Raw genomic sequence first — 27,534 nt, forward strand, 5'->3', positions numbered from 1 at the left:
AACATCAGCTTGATTTTTTATTGCACTACACAACTTTGCATCATCAGCAAACAACTGAATATCTCCCTTTAAGCCATTTCCTATATCATTTATATACAAATTAAACAACATTGGCCCAAGCACAGAGCCCTGAGGCACACCACTGGTCACCTGCCTCATTCTGGACTCGGCTCCTCCATACACCACCTTATGGTATCTCTCCCTGAGCCATTCTCCTATCCATATCACCAATTTAATATCCATTCCCATCTGCTCCAATTTGCGTAACAGTGTTCTATGGGGTATCCTGTCAAAAGCCTTAGCAAAATCCAGAAGTACCACTGTGTAGCCAGTTCCTTTGTCCAACTCAGATGTTATTCTATTATGAATAGTTAATAGATTGCTAAGGCAGGATCTACCTTTAACAAAACCATGTTGGCCTCTATAGAGTATCATATCCTGATCCACCCATTCTTGAATTTTGTCTTTAACCAACTTTTCCAATACTTTTACCACTACTCCTGAGATGGTGATTGGTCTGTAATTCAATACTGCAGTTTTAGAGCCACCCTTATGCAAAGGAACCACTTTGCCTAACTTCCACTCCCTAGGGACCATACCAGAGTTCAAACTTAAGTTAAATATCCAGGTGAGAGGGGTTGACAATTCATTTGCACATTCACGCAACACCCGAGCTGATATTCCATCTAAGCCTACCGCAGTGTTTGCATTTAAGTTTTGCAATATATTTAATACCTCTGATTCTTTAGCTTCAATTCTCACATTAGGTATTGCTGTAGGTATAGAGATATCCTCACTTGGGTGATAGACTTTTGAAAAGTGATCACTCAGTAACTCGACTATTACATCTGATTTTGTCACCTCAATACCATCAGCACCCACTAAGGTTATCCTTCCGAAGTCATTCTTCCTCTTACTTGCCACATAGCGGAAGAACTCTTTGGGATTACCCTTGATCTCTTTGGCTAAGGTCTTCTCATAATCTGATTTAGCTTTTCTTACTATGCTGGTAACCTTCCTAGCTTGAGCCTTGTACTGCTCATGGGTGTCCTGATCGCCTTTCTCCTTGTAAATTCTCCATAACATTTTCTTTTTTTGCAGTTCAAGCTTGATACTACTGCTCATCCATCTAATGCCTGTCTTGTTTGACCTCCTAACCATGGGGACACAATCTGATATTCCTTTCCTCAGATACCCGCTGATTTTATCCCAAGCACTGCTAACATCTTTCCCTTGCAATATGTTCTGCCATGGGATGGCTGCAAGCTCACTCCGAAGCTTGTTATAATTGCCTAACCTGTAGTTCCGTACATACCCCTTCTTAATAGAAAAATCCACAGATTTTGCAACTTCCCAAGTCAATACCACATGATCGCTTTCACCAACTGGAGGTAACGAGGACACCTTACTTATGCATATAACCTCTGAACCAATAACCAGGTCCAACACTCTCACACCACGTGTCCCTTCAGTTACGTGCTGTTTCAAGTAATTATCTCGTAGAAGATGTATGAATTCCATTTCCTTTTTGCTACGTGATATTTCCTCCTTCCAATTGATATCACTGTAATTAAAATCCCCCATAATAATCACCAAGCCTTCACTCATTGCACTAAGTTGCTGATGCATGAATTCAATATCTCCCCCCGTACTCCCTGGCCTATAGCAGCATCCAACTGTATATTTGGTTGCGTTGGTCACTATTTCGCACCAGACTGCCTCAAATGAACTCTCATTCACATGTCTATCATCATGATATACTACTTTCTTTGGCTGCAACACATCAGCTATCATCAACAGTACTCCTCCTCCTGTTCTATCTTCTCTATCCTCCCTGAAAATACTGTACCCATCACATTCAATTCCAGTGACCACATCTTCTGCTGACAGCCAAGTTTCACTAATGCCTACAACTTTTGGTAAGATTTCACTGACTAATGCCAAAAATTCTTCTCTCTTATTTCGAATGCTTCTAGCATTGGTATACAAAAATTGCAGATTCCCTCTAGATCTTGTACCGGCTTTAGAACTGATATATAAGTCACTAACTACCGTAGTCCTATGCCGATTTTTATCCCCTCTCTTCTGCAATTTATTCAGCCTATAAGGATCAATAAATACACCATCAGTGCTAAAGTTTCTCTCTCTTACACTCAACCTTTTCAATATTAGTTTCCCTGCCCAATAACTTCAACCTGTTCAGAAAATAATAACTTCTTCAATCGCTTATGTCCTTCCATGTTAAGATGCAGTCCATCTCTAGCATACAACTGCCTTTTTCCTTCAAACACACTCCAAACATCAACAAACTCCAGACCTCTTTTTCTGCACATTCTTGCAATCATATCATTCATTATCATTGCTCGTCTACTTAACTCGTAATTGTCAAAACGAGGCAGCACACACACTATTCTCCCATTGACACTTTTCCTCTTCACAATATCTAATAATGTTCTTAAATCTTTTCCTACCCAATTTATACTACCTCTCAGGTCATTCGTACCCACCATAACTATCATCTTGTCTGCTTCATGCCCTCTCTTTATTGCTAAAGCCACTCTTTCTATTGTCCCATCAGCCAAGCACTCCTCATGCATACCACTCTCCATACCCTTAATCATAGAATCACCATATATTTTACCACTCTTAACTTCATTCAAGTCCACACTCATGGACTCATTCTCTACACTATTCAGCATGACTCTCCCAGCTTCATTACTCAACTCTCTATTACTTACCCCCCCACTCTCACTACATCTCATTTCTTCTAGGCCACTTGTGGTTTTATTATGTTGACTCCCAATCACTCCCATACTATTTATTACTGAATCATTCACCAAAGACTCACCCATATGTAATCCTGTTCTAGTTACTTCAGCTAAAGTAATCTCTATGGTCCTAATTTCTCTGTTTAACACATTAAACTCAGCTTTAACTTCCAGTATCTCCTTACCGATCACTTCCACTTCCTCATGAAGAAGATGAAGGTCATTTTTCATTTTCATAAACTCCCGCCGAAGTTCTTCCGCTACGGTCCCGATGTCAGCTTCCATTCCTAAACGCTCCAGCCTATCCCGACACTTCTCACATACGTCGACATTTTCGTTCTTCTCATTTTGCCAGACCGACCACAGATCCTTCACATTTTTCGGTGCATACATATAGCAGTTTCCGCAACGCATCCATTGCGAAAAATCTAACGCTGAGCCAGCCTTTCGTGTAGTAGTAGAAGTCCTGCGCGCCGCTGACGTACGTTTCTTGTTGGACGCCATCTTTACACGTTGATATAGTGAAACAAACGGCAGTGAAAACACAATATATACAACACAGTTCTAAACAATAATACCACTGAAGGACACTTGTTTCTAACCGATGCACAATTGCAGCACAATTTGTGACAAAAAGCCACACTATATTTAACTTTAAAAACACGTTTTCTAGACTAGCTAAACTCGACCGCCACATTTACCAAGGACACTAGCGCCACTAATGCCAAACTAAGAGAGAGAGAGGTAGATACCGTAGTCGTCCTGTTCGGGAAGTTTTGCTTAAGGCTGGTTACCTTACTGAGTAAAAATCTCTATAACTCAATAATACTTCAACTGGAAAATTCATTAGACAGAAATAATGGATTACAAATGGTTAAAACAAGGCTAAAAGTAAAAGATTAGGAATCTGAGAGATTTTAAAGGTAGCCATGTGTAGTGTAAGAAGTATAACAACAAAGGAATTGCAATTATTAAAACAAGTAAAAACCAAAAATATTAATATAGCCATGATAACAGAAAAAAAGAGAAAGGGAACAAAAGATATAGATGGTTATACTATACTGTGTTATATAGTAGAGTAGACCAATGTATCAGAGTTTTGAGTGGATGGTCATTATAAGTTATAATGAATGGAAAAATACAATACAAAAATATACTTTTGTAAATGATCGAATTAAAACAGCTGAAGTTTTATTTTTATTTTTTTTAAGTTTTTAATTTTAAAGTTTTAATTTAAAAATTAAAATTCAGAAGTTTTAAACAAAAGAAACTTCTTAAAAGATGATTCTAAACAATTTTATGAGGAACTACAAAAACACTTAAAGCAAGCAATGTATAAAAAGTTATATATTAATATCAAGAGACCTTAATACTAGAGTTGGAAATAATCCAATCCCAAATGTTTTAGGTAAATATGTAGAAATTTGCATAAATAATAATGGACAGTAACCGTTAGACTTGTATTTTCAATAATTTTAAAATAACTAGTTATACTTGTTTTCAAAAAAAAAAAAATATATATATATATATATACTTGAAATGGTAGAGGAACAAGATCTACCATTGCTAATCATAAACTATCTCCACGTATAAGAGACGGACATGCATACAGAAGAAATTAAACTTTTTTTCATGTCATTATTTAGTAGTTTCTAAAATAGAAACACACTAACAAAATGAAGAAAAGAAGTAAATAATGCCAATCACAATTAATAGTTTACTTGAAATAAGCCAAAATAATAAAGATATAGAAGAAGAATAGAAAACATAAATGAAAAATATATAGATAATTCATTAAGCAGCCTCTGAAGTACTTGGAAAGTAAAAGAAAAATAAATATTAAAAAGAAATTTGGAAAAAGGGGAAAAAAAATTGGAACAAATATAGAAAATGAAATAAAAGAAAAACAATCAGCATACAGTTCATTCCTTCAAAAACAAAGGAGACGGAAGAAATATACAAAAATAAAAGAAATATTGCTAAAACTGTAGTAAAGAAAGCTTACCAAGAGTCTTGGGATAGATTTCTTAATAAAATATAAGAAATTATACATGAAAGGCAAGACATATCCTCTAAAATATTAAGGAAATGAAATAATTCAGAAAAATATAAGCACAAATTAATATAATACAGTAGACGTCGCTTATTGTGATCACTTTGGGACAGTTGCTTTTCAATAACATAACTGACTGATAACATTAAGCAAAGGATATAAAAATTGCATCATTTACTTCAATTTATTGTTATGAATATTATTTAATTTAATTTATTGTTATAAACAACTTTTTAATAAGCAACAACATAAAATTTATTTTAAAAACTTATCTAGTGTTGTCTGTCGTGTGTTTGAATATAGTAGTTCATGAATAAATTGCTCATACTCATAATGCCTTTCAAAGTTTGTTGCTCTATGTTGCACACTGCGACGAAGTATTCATAGAGCTTCTAAAATTTTTTCTTCTATGCTTGAATTAGGTACACCGGGGATGGTTTCTTCCCTGTGCGAGGCTGCCTGAAGATAGACTTAAATTCAAGTCTGGTCGCTGACTGGAGGAACTTTTTCTAAACCTTTCTTTGACTGGTTCCCAAGTTAGTCAATCTCTGGCACAGGCTAGCAGATTTTTTTCTAGAAACTTGTTTTTTTTTGTCCCATAAACTCAAGAAAATCAACCATAGAACCTGTACTGTTTCAGACAAGAATATATCCTGTTAGGGTTAGGTACCAAGAGATATCAGCAGCTGTTTGCCAGTCTCTTCATCAGTTGCCACTTATAATTAGTGATAGTCATGGGCCTGCTATCTCTGATTAGCTACCAGTGGAGATTGAACTATCCTCTCAGTCTCCAGAAGCCAGATAGGGTTAAAGATTCACCCACTCCTTATAAGGAAATAAAGGCATTAGCTGATTTTAAATTTTTTCTCAGAATTTTTGTCAACCTTACATTCATTCCTCCTATTCTTTAACGCCAGTAAAGAAAGACTTTAGTTCTCATCAAGGATTAGGAATTTGCCTGTTCTGACTTCACTGATCCTTCCATCCTACAGCTGATCATCCTATCTGTCTCTCTCTCTCTTTCCCTTTGGTCTATATTTATCCACTTCTTTTGATAACTTTTTTTTTTCCATTTTATACAAATGCTCTTTCCATTTCTCTATATTCTCTTTATCTTTTCATTTAAGTTGTAAATACCCAGCTCTCTTCTAATGTCTTCATTTTTTATATAGTTTAATTTGTGCATCTTTTAAGTGTTCTTAAAGGATGCACAAAGGTTTCTTCTGCCTGTGTTTTATTTTATCTTTCCTTTTAATAATCCATATTTCTGAACATATAACAGAGTGGAAAGGCATTACTTTATAACATTTAAGTTGGATTTCTTGTCTTTATATTTATATATATATAATTTAATAAAAAAAAATTAATAAAATTTAACATCTTGTCATTATATATATATATAAATGTTAAAGATGCCAAGAAATCATATTCTTGGTTTTATCCCATAATGTAAAGCACACACCCTTTTGGATGTGTATAATGCTATGTGTAATGGTAAGGACCACTACCCAGATTGGTTTCGACCTTTATTGAGGTCTCATCAGTGGGAGCCAGACCTGGAGCAGATACCAAGGATGAAGTAATGCAGAAGTCATATGTTTCTTGTATACAAGTTTCATAAGGTGTGCGACCTTATTAATAAAATATTCTGGATGAGAAATAGATGTTGAAAGTTTTTTTAACTTGTTTCTACTGTAAATTAAAGATGTCATGAAATTATATTCTTGATTTTAATCCTTTTTTCCAAGTAATCAAACACAATGTTTTGCATATGAAGTATCTTCAAGTATACATGAAGATACTTGAAATTGTCATCATCATCATCATCATTAGTCCTGAAGATACTTTCAGGCGCAAACTTTGTTTGCTCACACTTGGATAAAGGATTAAACTAAATTTATTATAGTCTAACCAAGTGAAAAATAAACTTTCAACATCTTTCTCTAAATCCAGAGTAATTTATTAAAAAAGGGTGGCACACCATTTGGCAACTCCTATAGGTAGAGATGACTTGCTAATGCTTCAGCCTGGTATCTCCACTTGGGCCTGGCTCCCACTGAAGAGACCTCACTAAAGGTCGAAACTAGTCTGGGTAGTGGCCCTTCCCTTAATGCATAACATTAGACATATCTGCAAGGAGATGTGTTTTGCATTATGGGAGATTCAGAGATAGGAGTGTTGGCAACTTGCTCCACCTTTGCGAGGAGTTTCCCTGGTGTTGTACCACCTTACTCCGGTCCTGAAGATACTTTCAGGTGCAAACTTTGTTTGCTCACACTTGGATAAAGGATTAAACTAAATTTATTATGTCATCATCATCATCATCATCATCATGCATATCAAGGATTTAGGCCTAGCTTGGCCTGTTCCGGCCTTAGAAGTCATTGTTTAAGAGGACGTACTGGTTTTCTTTTTCCTAATGGCTTGTACTTTAAGGCTTGTTTTGGTAATCTTTCTGTTTTCATTCTTTGAATGTTCCATCCATTTATATTTATATTTTTTAATTTTTGCTATTACTGGTTCTTGGTTTAATTCTTTCATAATATCTTCGTTTCTTTTGTGATCAAATAGGGTATACTTTGCAGTTTTTCTCATAAACTTCATTTCTGCTGTTGTTAATCTTTGTTTGTCTTTTTGTTTTATTGTCCAGATTTCGCTTCCATACATTAAGACTGGTAGGGCTAATGTATTGTATACTTTTAGCCTGGTTTGTTTTTGAACTAGGTTTGGTTTAAATATAGAGTTAATTACACCTGTTATTTTTAAATATTTTGCAATTTTTACGTTTATATCTTTTTCATTTTCATATGTGATCATACATCCTAGGTAGTTAAATGAATTCACCTGTTCTAAGATCTTGTTATCTATTACTATTTTAGTTCTTGGTGGATTTTGTTCTTTAAAGGCCATAGTTTTTGATTTTTCCGTTGATATTATCATACCATAATCTTTGGATATCTCATTTAGATCTAAAATAGCTTTCTGTAAGTTATCTTCAGAATTTGTAATTATTATTTGGTCGTCGGCAAAGAGGAGAGTGTTAACTGTAGGAGAAAGTTTAATTCCTTGATGTAAATTTTTACTCCATTTTATTATTATTTCATTTAAGTAGATATTAAAAAGAGTTGCTGAGAGGGGACATCCCTGTCAGACCTCTTGGTTTATCTCTCTCATATATGATAGCTCGTGATTGAATCTTATTTGTATTTGATTATTTTCATATATACTTTTGATAGCTTTTAGGATATTATTTGGTATTTGTCTTTCTTTTAATATGTTAAATAATATGTTTCTTTTAACTTTGTCAAATGCTTTTTCAAAGTCAATAAATGTAATATGTGTTTCTAAATTATATTCTCTTCTTTTCTCTATTATTAATTTTAGGCAAAAGGCTGGGTCTATACATGATCGTCCTTTTCTAAATCCATTCTGTACTACTAGAATAAAGTTTTTGGAATATTTCATTAGTTTGTTATTTAAGATTCTGCTATATATTTTGCAACAGGAATTTAGTATACTGATACCTCTATAGTTTTTAGGGTCATCTCTATTACCTTTCTTAAAGACAGGAATAACAAGCTTTTTTCCATTCTATTGGGGTGATACCAGTTGAGTAAATTTTATTAAAAAATAATAAGAGTCTTTCTTTGAATTCTGAACCTAACTTTAAATTGTTCCAGAGGTTTTTCTGAAATGTATTTGTTTTTTTCATCTATATCTTTATCTTTTGCTTATGTTATTATATATCCCAAATAATTAAACTTTGTCACCTGTTCTATTATATTATCATGATTACTTATATTTGGCAGTATCTTCTCTGGTTTCGGAAAAGCATTTATTACTTAAATATAAAGAGCTAATAAGCTTCATTTCGGCGATATAAACATTATTTAAATTAAGGGGATATTAAATCCCACATTGTTTTAAAACCGAATAAGAAACTCAAAGATTGGAATCAGAGAGTTTCATGCCGAATGTAGTAAACTATAAAGTATCGGCGACCACTAGCATGAGCTAATGCAAGTGACCCTAGTACGTGGTACAATACCGGATTTACTGTGGTACAATATTCGGTTTTAAAACAATGTGGGATTTAATATCCCCTTAATTTAAATAATGTTTATATCGCCGAAATGAAGCTTATTAGCTCTTAATATTTAAGTAACTTAATGGTTGCACCTGTTTGGAAACTCGTATAACAGAGTATAAGTTCTTTTCGCTATACACTTTGGTATTAATTTGGTCTATCTACTCACCGATGAAGCCTCAAAAAAGGCTGAAACCGGTCTGGGTAGTGACCTCCCTCCATAATGTAATAACAGCATACATTTCCTAGGAAACGCGTTTTTACATTATGGAAAATACCTAAGAACAGCGATCAGAACTTTACTGACTTTGCTGCGACTTCTCCAGTATTGTACCACGTACTAGGGTCACTTGCATTAGCTCATGCTAGTGGTCGCCGATACTTTATAGTTTACTATATTTGTCATGAAACTCTCTGATTCCAATCTTTGAGTTTCTTATTCGGTTTTAAAACAATGTGGCATTTATTACATCTACTAAGAGCATGAAATAATTTGTAAAGTCCTGTCTCTTATACAAGTATGGTATGATGCAATTTGTCCATTGCTCAGCATGAATGTATTAAACTTCTAGGTTCTTAAAATTAGAAAATGGAGAATTTAGATTTGACATTTGGTGTGCATTTCATTTCTGTTTGCCAGGAATGTGAGGTATACATGCACTTTAAAATTATCAGAAAGAAGATAATTGATGGAGTGCCTTTATTCACATGGAAAACCAATAAATTCTCAGTCTTATCTTATTCACTCTCTCTCTACTGATATTTAGTTTCTCTGATACTATTTTAGCATTTATTTTCTATCAATCATTTCACTTTATCAACAATTTCATTGTTTTCTAATGCTGTTAGATGTCTATATTACTTATCTTTTTGCAGTATTTTCTCTGTTTTTGGTAAATGCATTTATTACATCCACTCAAAAACATGAGGCCTGACATTGTCATTGACATAAGGATGATTTAAAGGTGATGCTAAATTAATGAATTTCACAAAATTCATTAATTTCAATTTCAATTTGTGTGTGTGTGTGTGTGTGTGTGTGTGTGTGTGTGTGTGTGTGTGTGTGTGTGTGTGTGTGTGTGTGTGTTTCTCTAAAAGCTTGACATCAACTCTCTATTCCTGGTATTTATTATTAATTTTTGCAGTGAGTACATCTAACATTACTTCAATAAAACTAGTTCTGTTCACTTACTCACTAATATTACTACCAAAATCAACTTTACTATTAAAGTGAATTGTACCAAGTCTCATCCACTGCTCTGAATCCTGTATTGCCACATATTCTGCAATAAAACCAGTTTCGATTTACTTCTTTGTTGGACCCCCCTCATATATTAGTGGGAATTTGTTTACTAAGTGATAATACTTATAACACTAACAGATAGAAGTTGAATCATTTTTAATGTTTCACTTATTTTTTTTTTCACAGGAAATATCTGAATATAGAAAATATTGATGGACAGGAAGTTATTCTAATCAACAGCAATGATGCATCAGCAGTTACTAAAAAAAAATGGGTGGGAGGAAGGTAGGTTATGCAGATTTATGTTGTGTAATTTAATATAGGAAATGAATATATTATAGAAAATTAATTGTAAATTTACACAATTCATTTAGAATTGTATGGATAGTATAAATTGGCTAGCCTGGTTAGTAGTTACAGTTTCAGTAGTATCAGTATAGTATTGATTAAAAAAATAAATAAAATAAGTCTCTTAGAAAGCATTACAAGTTGGCTTACTGACACTCTGTCCAAACTAAAAATGTTTTATCCACATACACCAAGACTACATAGGCTGACTACAGTCCATAAACCTGAAGCGTCATTGCACCCCATCGTGGATAACATAAATTGTCCCACCTATAAACTAGCAAAACATTTGGTATCCAGACTGAACAAACATGTCGTCAAGACATTGTCTTACATTAAAAACTTCACACACTTTAAAAGCATTATACAAAACCTTCAATTAGAGAAGAATGATTGCTTAATAAGCTTTGCTGTGTCATTGCTTTTTACTAATGTTCCAGTAGACAATATGCTAGTTCTCCTGTCCAAAATTTATACTCCTAACATTTGGGTACTTTTTAAGCACTGCCTTAAATCAGGATATTTTAGCTGGAACAATTGAAGGTGTAGTAATGGGCTCCCCACTTTCACTGTTCTTGCAAATATTTGAATCTTTAGCACTTAATTCTGCTCCCCCCCCCCTCAAGCCCAAAGTATGTTTGAGGTATGTAGATGATGTCTTTGCCATTTGGCCGCATGGCCCCACATGCTCTGTCTAACTTTGTACATTTCCTCGATAATATCCATCATCGTATTAGTTTCACTGTAGAAAAAAGAGCTCTTGTCTTCTTGGATACTTTAGTTACAAGACAAGCAGATGGGTCCCTCATATGTTCAGTTTACCATAAGCACATACACAAAGGAAGATACCTACAGGTCACTTCACACCACCATCCTGCCCAGAAGCTTGAAATTTTCTAAACTTTAGCCTCTGGAACAGAGCGAATTTCATTCTGTTCCAGAAGGACAAGTACTGCACCTGGTACAACAGGCTCTGTTCACATCTTTCCAACAAAATGGATATAACAAAAAAAAAACCCTGGCCAAATGCTTTAAAAAGAACAACAAATCCCCCCCCCCCCAAAAAAAACCAGGTTACACATACATTATATCTTTACCCTACATCAAAAGGATAATAGATAAACTTAGTTCTCTGCTGAAATGACATACAATCAGAACCGTATACAAACCTTTAAATAAAATTTCTAGCTGCCTAAAACAAATCAAGGATCACCTAGATCCTCTCTCTTTCCATGGCATCTACACCATCCTCTGGAATGTAACTCAATATTTCGGACAGACAGGATGAACTACTTTAGTCAGGAGGAAAAAAAACAAAAAATATATCTGGAATGGAGAACCAAAAAGTGGACTATCTCAACATGCACTTCAGAAGATGGAAAAAAGCCAGGCTACTTTACAAAGCATGGTTCAAATCGGAGAAACTGTTCCCGGAAGTAGCACAAAGTTCTACAAATCCCAGTTAACTGCAACAGAACAGACATTACGGTTTTAAACAGATTTTGGTGCACAGCCCTATCTACCCATCAGCATTAACAATAGGAATCACCACAAGTAGCACGATTGTTGCCCTCCACACACGTGACTGTCCTTGTTATCCAGGTCATTTTAGTTTGTCTTCACTGATTGTGTAGTGTTAAATTGTCTCTGATGATGCTAGTACAACATTGGCTGTAAATAATTAATTTAAGCTAGTAAATTATTTATTTGCATTCGAGTGTCAACATAGTTTTGTGTTCTAGAAACTTCATCATCATCATCATCATCATCAAATTCCTGCCATGTACCCTCAAGGGGTGTACAGGATATGACAGTACTACATGAAAAAATTACATCATTACTAACTTCCTATCTACAATTTTCCTCCAAATCAGTCTGTTACTTGTCAAGACTCCAACATTATCAGATCTTATATTTCTATCGTCTAAGGCACTTTGTACCGTATCAATCCACCTATATCTTGGTCTTCCTCTGGGTCGTTTTCCTGCCAACCTGGCAGAGAACACTTGTTTTGCTAATCTTTCCTCTCCCATTCTATTTAAGTGACCATACCATCTGAGATTAGCTCTGCTAACGCATTCCTGGATGCTGACAATGTCAAGTTCTTTCCTAATATCCTCATTTTTAATATGATATTGCCATTGATGCCATCTGTTCACGCCTCTAATCTTTCTCAGGACTCTCATATCTGCGGTCTCTAGTCTTTGGTCAAGTGTTTTACTTCTGACCCAGCTCTCAGATCCATAAGTTAAAATTGGTTTGAACACAGTCTTGTATACAGCTAATTTAGTGTTCCGACTAATTTCTTTCTTATTCCATATGAATTTATTCAATTGACTTCCCACGATACCAGCTTTGCTGATTCTGTTGTCTATTTCTATATTTAGTTTACCATCTTCAGTAAAAATTGTGCCTAAGTAGCTGAAATGTTTTACTTGTTCCACAGGTTTTCCATTCACAACACAGTTGACATTTTCAATGATTCTGCCTATTTTCATTGTCTTTGTCTTTTTATTGCTGACCTTCATACCATATCTATTACAACAGCTATTCAATTTAGTCAGAGAATCTTGCAGACTTGTAGCGGATTTATTTAGAAGTATAACATCATCCGCATAAAGCAAAGAGCTGACATTAACATCTCCAATTTTGATATCAGGTTTAATACCACATTCCTTCATAATGTGATCCATATAGATAATGAATAACAGAGGGGATAACGTACATCCTTGTCTCACACCAGATTTAACATTAAACCATCTTCCTGTACTTCCTTCAATTCTAACTGCAGACTCACAACTCAAATAAAGACTAAGTATTGCTTGATATAATGCCCCACTGACACCATATAACTGCAGCGTATTGAATAGCTTCTCTCTTGGCACCTTGTCATATGCCTTTTCCAAATCGACAAAACTTAAATACAGATCTTTGTTATATTCCCATGCTTTCTCGACTATTTGTCGTAAAGTGAAGATCTGATCCTGACAGCCTCTATTTGGCCTGAATCCAGCTTGTTCTTCACCAAGCTTTTCTTCCACAATTCTTCTCAACCGTTTCTCAAGTATACTTGCATAGATCTTGCCAGGAACACTCAGTAGGGAAATACCTCTGTAATTCTCACATTCAGTTTTATTTCCCTTTTTATATATGGGTACTATGAGAGCTCTACTCCAATCATCGGGAATTCGTCCCTCTGTCCAGGCTTTCTGAACTATGCAGTGCAGCCACTGTAAGACTCTTATACCACCATACTTCAGCATTTCTGGTCGAATATCATCTACTCCTGCTGCCTTTCCACATTTCAAGCCTTTGATGGCTTTTTCTACTTCAAGTATGGATATGTATTCCTGACTGCATGCCTGGTCAGTGTTTTTTATCACTGTGCTGTCATCACTGCTTGTTTCATTTAGCAGTTTTTCAAAGTAATTACTCCATACTTCAAGGATATCTTTTTCTCCTGTTTTCATTTCACCTTTATCATCTCTAATTCCTTTTACAGCACTCTTTCCTCCATTCCTAAGCTTCTTCAACAACCTCCAGAATATTTTGCCACCTTCTTGATATTTATTTTCTATATTCTTGCCAAAGTCCTCCCATGACTTTTGTTTAGCTAGTTTTACACACTGTTTAGCTTTCTTACATTTGTCTCTGTATTCTGTAAGAGTAAAAGCTGACTTATTTGCCAGGAACTTTTGATATGCTTTCTTCTTTTCCTTCACTGCCTCTTTAACTTCCTGTGTCCACCAGGGAGTTCTGATTTTTTTATCTTTGCACACAACCTCACCACATGCCTCTCTGGCAGAATCAATCAATGTTTCCTTTAGAGTTTGCCACTGAATCTCCAAGGTTTGATTCCTGTTCTCAAACTCTTTCATTTTCTTTTCAATAATATTTCTGTATTTTAGTCTACAGTTTACATCTGAGAGCTGCTCAACTTTTATTCGCTTTAAAACTTTCTTACATGTTATTCTTTTCAATATGAAATTCAATTTTATCCTGCTCAAGACTAAATAGTGATCACTTCCAATTTCAAATCCTCTGTACACTCTGGTGTCCTGCACCAGGGAGAAAACATCACTATCAACAATAACATAGTCAATGAGACTTTTCTTATTCCTAGCCTCTTCTCTCCATGTGAATTTGTGCACATTTTTATGTTGGAACATGGTGTTAGTAATAACCAGTCCATGTCCTGAGCAGAAATCCAACAGATATTTGCCATTATTATTAGCTTTGCTCTTTTCTCCAAATTTTCCCAAAATATTTTTGTATGTCTCACAATCATTTCCTACTCTACTATTTAGATCCCCAACAAGGACCAACTTTTCCTTTTTCATTGTGTCAGTTGCTTTTTCTAAAGCCTCAAAAAATTCCTCCACTTCTACCTTAGTAGAACCTTCTGTGGGACCATAGGCACAAATAAGTCTCATTGTCCAGTTCCCCATTCTCATATTTGCCCACATTACTCTACTGAGACTGACTGCCATTCAAGAAGATTAGCCTCGTATTTTGTGTTGAATACTATGGCTACTCCTTCTTTTCCTTGATTGTTATTGCCTGAATATAACATTTTGTATTTATTGCTCAGAAAGATCTCACCAGTTTTGGTCTTTTTTGTTTCAGTCACCCCTATTATGTCGATCTGGTACTTATCTAATTCCTCAGCTAGCTCCATTTCTTTGCCATTCAGGCTTCTTACGTTGATAGTACCGATCTTTAACTCTGGTGATGTTGAGTTGGGGTTTGTTTTCAGATTTGTTCCAGTAGCTGACTTTTCGCTGTTCGCCCTGGTTCCTTGGCAAAAACAACGGGGGCCTTGTTTAACCGGGCGACGCCCCAGCCGGCATGAAATTTTGTCATGTTGTACCATCATTTTTTATTTTGGTTTAACCAATAAGAATACAATTTGGTCGGCTAAATCCCAGATTGCCAGCCCATCCTCGTTCGTTCAGTATCAAAGTAGATACCCAACAGGGTGCACCACGAGAAGGTGAGGATTGGACATTAGGTCAGAAGCCCTGGTCGGTTCTCCGCATTCCTTTAAAGGCTATGTGGAGGTCTCCTCTCAGTTATACAGCTTTGACCCTTAAGCACCCCTAGAAACTTTCTAGAAACTTTGACATATATAAAGGACTCGGTTATTTTCTTTTTCTTCTGTAAATTTAATTCTAGGGAAAAAAGTTGTTTATTTTAACTAAAATCAACAATCTTTAAAAATTTAAATAAAAATCTATAATTCTTCATTTCAACTTGGTCAAATACTGTGTGCATCAACAACATATTGAAACCAAGTGGTGGGACAAGGAGCATAGTAATTCCAAGTGTTTCATGAAATAATTGGATAATGAGGGAACCCATGAAGAAATTTTCTACTTATTTGCAGAGGGGCACAGCAAAGTCAAATAATCTAAGAATGTCAGTTGAAAGTCCTTAGATTAATATCTGATGGAATATTTCTGAAGAACAAAACAACATCAAAGCTCACCATTATGTATGTAATAACTACAGAGGTGATCTTTCACTTTAGAAATGAAATCTGATATTCTTAGTAAGAATGCAATTTACTAATTAGATTGCATAATAGGTTACATGAAAATTTTGATAGTTTGTTTTGTATTTTTTGGCAGTCCATATAATTGTGTGTTTTGTCATGAAAAACCTTTTCTGAAAGTGTCAGCATCCAGCAAATTAGCATTGTCTCTATTCAACTGATTTAAATACTTTTGATTTGGTGGGGCTTCTAGTGATAGGTTTACAGTTAGAATAATCTAGAATGCTGCTTTTATGATTACTCTATGTGATCAAAAATATCTGGATGCCTACTCATCTCAACTCTCACGCTTGAGTGAAAGGTTAATATGGAGTTGGTCCACCCTTTGCTGATATAACAGTGTTTGCTTACTAAATAACTTAAGGAAATTACAACGTACAATAGAATATACATTAAATTAAACTTTAATATATTTCCAATATTTCGGCAACGTCACGTTGCTATCTTCAAAGGAACTTACAATAAAGACATGTGCACGCAGGCAGTAAGCACAGTAAATGAGAAACGAAGCTATGGTTTTCCTAAAAGTCCTCAAGGTGCCCCCTAGTGGGCTATGTAGGTATTCTTGGCTGTTGGGTTGAAGGTCTCCTGATGTAAGCCTCCCAAATTTGGGGCAGTCTCATGCAACCAAATTTGTTGAGGTTTGGCTTGTTTCTTAGGGCTGAGGCTGATTTCATGAATAGTCTTTCAAATTTGAACTTGCTACAGTGTATTATTGTGGCTTTCTTCCACCGTATTCTGTGGTGTGTATCCAAAGCACGGTCTGCAAGACCAGAGTGGCTGCGCTGGTGAAACCGGATGTAGTTCTTGTGTTCTGATATTCGCTGTCCTGCCTGTTTGGCCAAAGTAGGACAACTTACAGCTGCAAGGGACCTGGTATACACCAGGTAGGTCTAGGGGGAGTGGTTGGTCTTTAGTGGAGCGGATAAGGGATGCCAATTTTTTATATGGTCTGTAACAAGAGGTCAAGTCAAATGTGTTAAATTCAAGCACCGTTTCTTCTCACAAAAGGCTCTTTGAATTTATAACCGCGTGAGCCAAGCTCTGCTATGAGAACAAATTGCTGCCACGTGTATTCTCCTGGCTGATGCTAACACAGCTGTTCAGGTGCTTGAAGGAGAGCTTTCCAGCACATTAAATCACGAGCTTTGGTCACTTTTATATGACTTCTTGTGCACTGCAGCGGATAAAGAATTCAAGAAAATACGGGGTCAACATATCAAGAAATTTGAGAAATTAAAAAAGAACTCAACTTCCGGACCGAAACTTCCAACCAACACAGTAGTCAAACTTTCTTCAGTTACTCTGAAGCCTGAAGCACTCAACGTGCTTTCATGTGGCTACAACTTCGCCATTGTTCGCAAAAAAATACCAGCTGAGGATAGCGGGATCCGCCACCTTCCACACGATATTGCCAACAATATTAGACTGGATGTAGCTTGTGTTCTCTCCAAAGCAAGACTACCTAAAACCAACATATCCAATAATGAATATGAAGCGCTGCAGGAAATGAGGAAAAAACAAAGAAATAATAATCACCAAAGTGGATAAAGGAAATGCCATCATAGTACTCAACCAAACGGACTACACAGGCAAGCTTAATGTTCTATTATTAGATCGGGCTACTTACCTCCCCATTGAATACAATCCCACCAACTCACAAATTAGAAAACTCCACAGGCTCCTTAAGAAGGTCACTTCTTGGCCTGTAGAAGTTACTAACAAATTAAAACCGTATAACTCTATATCCCCCCCCCCTGCTCCCCGTATATATGGACTCCCAAAAATACATAAAGAAAACGTGCCATTACGTCCCATAGTGGATGGCATTGATACCCCCACATACAAATTAGCTAAACATTTGCCCAAAGCGCTCACACACTATACTGGCAACACACCATCACACAAAAAACTCAGCCCACTTCAAAGCCAGCATAGAAAACCTTACACTCCAACATATTGACATAATGGTCAGTTTTGACGTCTCCTCCTTATTCACAAATGTCCCACTCAAGGAAACCTTAGAGCTAATCCAAGCTAAATTTCCTCCCGATATCTCAGCCCTATTTCAGTTTACAATGAACTCAGGCTATTTCGTTTGGCATGGAAAATTCTACAAACAAATAGAGGGGACAGCCATAGGTTCACCATTCTCCCCACCCTTGGCCAATTTCTTTATGGAGACCTTTGAAGAGAAAGCCTTAAACTCTGCCCCACAAAAACCAACCATATGGCTTCTCTACGTTGATGATGTGTTCGCTATTTGGCCACATGGCTCTGATACACTCCTCTCCTTCTTAACACACTTAAACAACCAACACCCCAGAATCAAGTTCACCCTGGAAAAAGAGGAAAACAACAGCCTCCCTTTCCTTGACACACTAGTCACCCGACAGCCTGATGGAACCTTGGTTTTCTCAGTTTATAGAAAACCCACCCATACAGGCAGATACATTCACCAACAATCCCACCATCCCCCCCTCACAATATGGAGTTGTTAAGACACTATACAATAGGGCTAAACTAATCTGTTCAAATGACAATGCCCTAGCAAATGAACTAAATCATATCCTCAACACTTTCTCAGCCAATGGCTACCTCCCCCCCAAAAAAATATTGAAACCAGTAAACCACAACTCCCCCCCTCCCCCCTCACAACAAGGATTACTCTAAATCCATCACCATTCCCTACATCCGAGGCACCTCGAAAAAAATTACCAAAATCCTAAAAAAACATGACCTCTTGTTACAGGCCATATAAAAAATTGGCATCCCTTATCCGCTCCACTAAAGACCCCCCCCCCCTAGACTTACCTGGTGTATACCGGGTACCTTGCAGCTGTAAGTTGTCCTACTTTGGCCAAACAGGCAGGACAGCGAATATCAGAATTTCAGAACACAAGGACTACATCTGGTTTCACCAGTACAGCCACTCTGGTCTTGCAGACCGTGCTTTGGATACATGCCACAGAATACAGTGGAAGAAAGCCACAATAATACACTGTAGCAAGTTCAAATTTGAAAGACTATTCATGGAATCAGCCTCAGCCCTAAGACACATGCCAAACCTCAACAAATTTGGTTGCATGAGACTGCCCCAAATTTGGGAGGCTCACATCAGGAGACCTTCAGCCCAACAACCAAGAATACCTATATAGCCCACTACGGGGCACCATGAGGACTTTTAGGAAAACCATAGCTTCCTCGATTCGTTTCTCATTTACTGTGTTTATTGCCTGCTTGCACATGTCTTTATTGTAAGTTCCTTTGAAGATGGCTACGTGACGTTGCCGAAATATTGGAAATATATTAAAGTTTAATTTAATGTATATTCTATTGTACGTTGTAATTTCCTTAAGTTATTTAGTAAGCATGTATAACCAATGTTTAAGCCTTTCTATGAGAATAACAGTGTTTGCTCTTCAAGGAACGCTTTCCACTAATTCCCTTTCCTTCTTTCAGAAGAGCATTAGTGAGGCTGGTTTCTAATGTCAGGCAATTTGATCTGGCATTCCAGTTTATCCCACAAGTGTTTAATAGGGTTGAGATCAGAACTCTGTGCAGGCCAGTCAAGTTCCTCAACACCCATCTCATCAAATCATTCCTGCACAGACCTTGCTTTGTAGACTGGAACATTGTAGTTTTATACAGGAAAGGGCTTTCACTGAACTGAACTATTGCCATCAATTTGGAAAAATGAAATTGTCTACAATATCATTATAGGCTGAAGTGTTAAGATTCCCCATCAGACCTAAAGCCCTAGACCGTTATTAGTTGGCACACCACATTTTGGCAGGTAGTGTTCTCCTTGCATGCTGCCAAATACAAACGCTTTCATCATCTGGCATTAGACTGCCAGATGATGAAGTGTGATTCATCACTCAAGAGAACACATTTCCACTACTCCAGAGTCCAATGGTGGCAAACTTTATTCCCTCTGGTTAGCACTTGTTGGATATGTACTTTAGCATAATATTTTAGTATAGTTTGATAGTGTTCTCTGCACAGTGTTTAAGTAATGGTGGCAACCACAATTCAGTTGCTGGTATGAGGTCCTCTGCCATTTAAGGACTACATTTTACACAACATACTGTGATATTTTGTGGTATGTAGTGCTTGTGGCATGTTCACATCCTGGCAGGTGAGAGGCTGAGGAGAGCATCTCTGCTTAAAATATAGAAAATGGGAAGGAGTTGGTGAAGCCAGTGTAGCTCAGTGGATGTGGCATTTGCACACCACGACACTTAACTGCACGAAGGAAGACTTCTTGGTTTTGAATCTAGTTGACGACAAGCCTTTTTTCAACCGGTTCCTGAGTTAGTTAATCTCTGGCATGGGCAAGTGGGTTTTTACTCCCGTAAACTCAAGAAAATCGACCGTAGAACCCACATTATTTCAGACATTAAATACAAGTATTAGAGTTAGGGACCACGAGATGGCAGCACTTGTTGAGCCGTCTCTCTTCAGTACGTGCCTGTTAATTAGTGATAGCCTTGGGCCAGCTATCTCTGATTGGGTATCAGTGGAGATTGAACTGCCCACTCAGTCTCCAAAAGTTAGATAGGGCTAAACGGCCTCACTTACTCCCTATATACAGGAATAAAAATGCGTTAGCTGAGCTGAGCTGAGCTGATGATGACTTCAGCAACATTATATCAGAAACAAATGAATGCTAACTGAGAGAAATGAGCAGCATGATCAAGTGTGAAACAGACGTGAATAAGAATATAAAATTAGGGAATGTAGTAGGTTTGAAAGATGGTTTACTTTTGGAAGATGATGAAGTTGATGTTGGTGTTGATTGGGAAGATGAATGTCAAGCAAGAGTAGGTTGCTTAGAGAGAGAGAGAAAGCAATAGATAGATGCACTGAACGTATGAGGAATGAGTTAAGAAGTGTGAAAGAAAACTGGAAAGAACAGATGCAAAGCAAATGAGAATAAGAGTGAGAGTTATGGGAATGATGGAAAGGGAGAGAATAGGAAATGAGAAAAAGGCAACACAGTGCAGAAACCAGGAATAGAGAAAGGACAGGACAGCAGGTAAGTGGGAGAACAAGGAGAGAGGGGGGGGGTGCATCATGGAATACTGAAGCCAGTGCGTTGTGGAGGGAATAATGGTCATTTTTCCCTCCACACCGCATATAGGTTTAGAGAAATGTTCTCTATACCTATACCTACATTATTCCCTCAGATTGACTGAGATTTCTTCACATACACCTTTTCCTACAGGTAACTCCCATAGTAAAACATTTATGCAAAAATTAGGGTGCTACAACCAGAAACGTTAACAGCTGTCATGGAATGTGCTGTACAAAGGACCCATATTTGCAAAGCCAAAAATAGAAGGCATTTATGTGATGTGGTTTTTTATAACTAAAAAAAAAAAAAAATCAGCTAACACCTTTTTATTCCCGTATATTAGGGAGCAGGCGAGGCCACTAATAAAAAAAAATCTCCAGGTTCTATATTTGCTTAGAATAAAAAAAAAGAATAAAAATAATTAATAAATAAAAAAGTTATAAAATGTTTCACCCCTCTGTGACTTATGGGCCACTCTGTACACTCTGTATAAGGCTTGTCTTGCTCTCATGTGAATATGAATATTACTTGCACACTAGCACTTGCTAGTCATTTAGAATTATTTAAAAAATCACTTTATGATGAAAACATAACTCTGCATTGAACTTACAGAACTTGACATGGTGAATTATTTGCTGTTTAATGGATACTGGTGCTATATCTTGGAGAAAAAATATCATTCACTGTAATCTTTTGATTTCTTGAATTAGTAATTGTAAGAGTATATGTGTGGACCTGTGTGAATATACGTGCTGTTTTAATTTTTATGCATTCAGTTGAATTTATTTATTTATTAATTATTATTATTATTATTATTATTTATAGTATAAGGGTATATTATTTCAAAAGCATGCAAAATAAGACCACATAAAACACAACTACAGAGCATATGCAGAAATTGACACAAATGTTATTGAAGCTAATTTTTTTTCTACTAATTAATTTCTTAGTGAATCCCATATGTTCAATAAATTGGAAGAAATTGCTTGCAGTGCTGAACCAAGAACACCTGTATTAGGATGCCGTATCAGTCGATCATTAGAACCCCAAATAGTGAATACAGATGTAAGAATTTTCTTTTGTTTTACAGTTTCTTTTAAAAGGCTTGCCTAACAAACTATATAAAACTATAAACAAGAAAAAGTTTTACACAGTTTACACTTTTATTTTTGAATTGTTTTTGAAAAAGTGTGAATTTTATGGATTTGTTTTGTCTTTCTATCCATATGTGTACAGTAATACTTCATCATCATCAAATTCCTGATATGTACCCTCAAGGGGTGTACAGGATATGCTAGTACTACATGAAAAATTTACATCATTACTAACTTCCTATCTACAATTTTCCTCCAAATCATTCTGTTACTTGTCAAGACTCCAATATTATTATTATCAGATCTTATATTTCTATCGTCTAAGGCACATTGTACAGTTTTGTACCGCACATTGTACAGTAATACTTTAGGATCTTTAATATTTATATATATATATATATATATATATATTAAACTGCAAATTTTATTAAACTTAAGTCAGCCATATGAGAAACTGTGAGAAAGGAAATGTATGGTACTATAGGTCTGTCACTTAAGGGTGTAACTTATTGTACATTGGTATTATGAATGGGCCTAGAGCTAATCCGAAAACATATTCTAGAGATCAAACATGGCACTTTTTCAAGCCACTCGAGCTTCCGGTTAAGGAAGGTGGCAGTCTCACACAAGGCAATGAAATTTGCCTACCATAAGACATTTGCAAACATCCATCCATATCCCACAGTAAGATCTGAATCCATAACTTATTTGTTGGTGAGAGGAAACACTGCCTACTTAGCCAACTACTAAGGTAACTTAAGTATCAATTAAAAGTTTTTTCACTTGGTTTTAAATTAAATTAAAGATGCCAAGAAATTATGTTCTTGTTTACCCAAATGTAAGCAAACAAATATTGCACATGAAGTATCTTCACGACTAGGCTAATTTTATATAGAACCTTATGACTTCACATTAATTAATAATAATAATGGCCCTTTCCATAATTACCTTAATATCCCATAATTATGGAAAGGGCCATTATTATTTAACTTATATAATGATAATGGAAGTGGAAACATGGAGATCATGCTAGAAGAGAAACAGAGAGAATATATAAAGAAGGCAAAGATTATAAGTCTGCTACCACACCATGACAGAGGCAAATTCAGAAAAGAGAGAGAGAGAGAGAAAGAGAGCAATGGTTGTAAATGAATTAATGCGTAGGTGTGCAGAAGGAATGATGTGGAGAGTGTAGACCTATGAATTGAATTTGATAGATGGAAGGCCTTATATACTGCTGATAGACTGCACTTAAATGCATTCGAAGTTAGTGTCTGGAGAAAGCTTTGTTTGCTGAGAGTGTAGTTTTTTGTAGTTGGTGGAGACAGAGCTGTAGAGGTGTCCTCCCTCAATGAGTCTTTGGACTCCCTGGAGGTGTCACGTAATAATAATAACAAAGACTGTCTTTTTATTATTTTTTATTGATATCAGCTGCCTTCTCTAATGATTCAAAAAATTTCTCCATTTCTCACCTTCCACAGGCCATTGGCAGAAATAAATCTCATTGCAATTTTCTATTTTGAAGTTTATCTGCATCATTCTATGAAAATGCTTGTTGAAAAAGTTTATCTTTTTATTTGGTGTTAAATGATATAGCTACACTTTCCTTTCCTGGATCTCTCTTCTTCAACCTTTTTGTTCTGTCCACTGCTAGAAGAAGGTCTCTCCCATGATTTTCCAGACCACTCGGTTTTCTGCCTCTCCCATCCATCTCATTCCTGCAATTTGTTCCAGTTCATCCCTCCACCTTCTTCTTGGTTTTCCTCTTTGTCTTGCTCCATCCATTTGGCTCCACTCTTTGTTTTTCTAGTCCATCTCCTGTCACTGCATTTGGCAATATGGCAGGCCCATCTCCACTTAGCCTATTTAATGTATTTTACAATATCCATGACACCTGTTTGTGATCTTATCCAGTTATTTGTCTTCCTATCTCTTAATGTTATTTTTAGCATACTTCTCTCCATACGATGTTGTGTTGTTCTCAGCTTTTTGTTTAGGGCTTCTATTAAAGTCCATGTTTCTCCTCCGTATGTTAAGACATGAAGTATGCACTGGTCGAAAGCTTTCCTTTTTAGGCTCATAGGGATGTCACTTCTGAATATGTTTCTCATTTTCCCATAAGCCATCCATCCAAGGTGAATTCTTCGTTCAATCTCTTTTCTTTGGCAATCCTCAAAGGATAACAATTGGCCCAAATATACATATGAAGTAACTTGTTCTATTTCATGGTTTTCAACTTTGACAGTTCTATGGTTTTTGTATTTATTCATCATTATTTTTGTTTTTTTCTCTATTTATTTTTAATCCAATTACTCTGCAGACTTCATTTAGCTGATTTAGCCTTTCTTCCAGATCTTCAAGATTATCTGCTATTAGGACAATATCATCTGTAAATTTCAGATGATGCAGCCTTTCTCCATTTATGTTTATTCCTTTTGTTTCCCAATCAAGGCTTCTAAAGACTTCCTCTAGTGCAGCTGTAAATGATTTGGGAGATATGGTGTCGCCTTGCCAGATGCCTTTTTGTATTGGGAACTTTTCACTGTTTTTATATAATTTAATTACAGAAGTTGCATTATTGTAAATATGTTTTAGTGTTTCAATATATGGTTTCTCAGTTCCCTGGTTTCAAGTGCTTTTAGTGTTGCAGATGTTTTAGCTGAATCAAATGCTTTTTCATAGTCTATATAGGCCAGACATAAGAGTTTATTGTATTCAATTGATTTTTCAATTGAATACAATTGAAATGTGTGAATGAGCTGTCTTAATGTGTGAATATGTTCCAAAGTATTGTAATTCTTTCTAAATCTAGCTTGTTCACAGGATTGCATTCCCTCTAGTTTAGATTTTATTCTATAATTTATAATTTTTGTGAAGACTTTATATATGGTGGGGAGTAGGCTTATAGGTCTGTAGTTTTTAATTTCTTCCTTATTGCCCTTTTTAAAAATTAATATTAGAAGTGAATTGTTCCAATTTCCTTGTTGATCATTTTTGTTCAAATTTAAATCATTATTTAACAGTCTTACCTGTGTTAATTTTCTTAGTAACTTCAGTTATTTTGAAATGATATCTCTTTAATTCATCCATTTTTGTTGATGTTGAGTTCAAATTTGTTTAAAAACTATCCTCTACTTAAAGACATGAATAAACATCCATGCCATAATGGGCTGTAGATTGTAGAGCAGAAATATAATTATACAGCTGATCAGACCAATTGAATTTACATTTAAAAAAATGAAAGCAATTTGCAAAACATGTTAAGTTTACTCAGAAGTAAGTCAAAAACATAAATAGTATATAGCCACACAAAATTCACACCTCTGCTAATCTGTAACTTTATATAAACTGGAGTTTTGCCACTGTTATACATACATTTATTGTTGTGATTTCATATTTTATGAAATTCATAAAACAGAATTGCATGTATAGTTGTCCTCTGGGCATGGGAAATATATGTCAGCCTACCTCATATACATGAAAGGTTCAAACCTACAGCTCATTTTGCAATGTGTGGACAGGAGGAAGGCTGTTCTAAAGAACAGGAATAGGTGAATAAAGAGAAGTGGATTCATTAAGTTTGAAGTTGGATAGTAAAAATGGATGTTTACTAGCAGCTACTCACATTCCTACACTTTTGGAAGAAAGAGAAGGAATGATGTGGCCAGTTCAACAGAACATTACCCATGAAAATGATTATAGAAGAGAGATGAGCAGAAATAGAATGTCTGTGAGGGAGATGGACTGGAATGAATGTGTGAAAGAGGTGTCATTGTTTAATCAAATTCCCCTTTTCTGAATAGCATCAAGCATTTTTGAAGAGGTTTTTTTGGTACACTAGTTTAATTTGGGGTGTATACACAAGAGGAAATTTTGAGTGGAAATTTTCAAGATGATGGGATGTACATTTATATAGTGCCATTCCAGGAGGTCATTTGAAATACTATTTGAGGGCCAGTTAGCTGAAGATTTGGTTGTTTGAAGGTAAGATACTGTATTTTTTTGTGTATAAATTACTGATAAAATTATTATTATTATTATTTCGGGCGACTCCAGGAGTCCTTAGACTCATCGAGGGAGGCCCTAAACATCATGTCCACACAACTATGCGATTACATTCTCACAGTATCTATCATACCTTGTCTTGAACTCGTTCACCGTCATAGCACCCACAACAGACTCTGGCAGCTTATTCCACTCATTTACCACTCTAAAAGTAAAGAACCCAGCTCTAACACCCCTGCTCTTGCCCAACTTCCATAGGTGTCCCCTAGTTCTCCCACCACCAGTCCTGATCTCAAAAATATCCTCTGAATTAATCCTATAGAATCCCTTTAGCAATTTGAATGTCTCAATCATATCTCCCCTCCTCTGCCTATCAACTAGTTTCTGCAACCCACAAATCTTCAACCTGTTCTCATATGGTTCATTCCATAGACCTGTTATCATCTTAGTCACTCGCCTCTGGATCCTCTCCACCTCCTCCCCATCAAGAAGGAACCGAGGTGACCAAATCTGGGCACAGTAGTCGAGATGAGGTCTTATCAAGGCTCGGTACAGAGGTACAATAACTTGCTTGTCTCTGCTCGTCAAGGTATTTTTCAACAACCAAGTGAGTTGATGAGCTGATTTAGCTACTTTTGCAGTGTGCCCCCTAAACTTCATCTCCCTATCCACCAACACTCCCAAGTCCCTGGCCTCATCAATCTCTTGGAGTACAGTTCCACCAATGTGGTATACTGCTGCTAATCTTTTCACCCCAAAATGCATAACCTTACATTTTGTCACATTAAATTGACATCCATTCTCCTTAGCCCTGAACTCCAATCTATCTAAGTCATCCTGCAAGACTTTGACATCTTCTGCATTCACTATTGCCCTACCCAACTTTGCATCATCAGTGAACAAATGAATTGTTCCACTTAGATCCTTCCCTATATCGTTAATGAACAGATTAAACAGCAGTGGTCCAAGAACAGAACTCTGTGGCACACCACTAGTCACAGGCCGTCTTTTGGACTCTACTCCTGAATAAACTACTCTTTGATATCTCTCCATCAACCAACCACCTATCCATCTCACCAACCCTATATCCATTCCCATATGTTGTAGTTTATGGATTAGTATTCCATGTGGTATCCTGTCAAACGCCTTTGCCAGGTCTAGCAGTATCACTGCAAACCCATTTCCTTTATCCAGTTCAGCCGTCACCTTGTTATAAAACTTGAGCAAGTTACTGAAGCATGATCTATCCTTCACAAAGCCATGCTGTCCGCTGTACAGTATCTCGTTTTCATCAATCCATTC

General features: G+C 36.2%; 1 protein-coding gene across 2 annotated transcripts in view; it reads left to right on the top strand.

Moving 5' to 3' along the window:
- The window catches only part of PolG1 (DNA polymerase gamma, catalytic subunit tam), a 359,824-nt gene that overhangs the window by 310,190 nt on the left and 22,100 nt on the right, over window positions 1-27,534 (top strand). For both annotated transcript variants that reach the window (XM_090399500.1, XM_090399502.1), the window contains exons 20-21: window positions 10,338-10,436; window positions 22,084-22,198. In XM_090399500.1, coding sequence (XP_090255626.1) covers window positions 10,338-10,436; window positions 22,084-22,198 — 214 coding nt within the window. The remainder of the gene's footprint in view (window positions 1-10,337; window positions 10,437-22,083; window positions 22,199-27,534) is intronic.

This window comes from Typopeltis vanoorti, chromosome 10 (genome assembly GCF_054136105.1).
Source record: "Typopeltis vanoorti isolate ZY-2024b chromosome 10, IOZ_Tvanoo_1.0, whole genome shotgun sequence".
Lineage (NCBI taxonomy): Eukaryota > Metazoa > Arthropoda > Arachnida > Uropygi > Thelyphonidae > Typopeltis > Typopeltis vanoorti.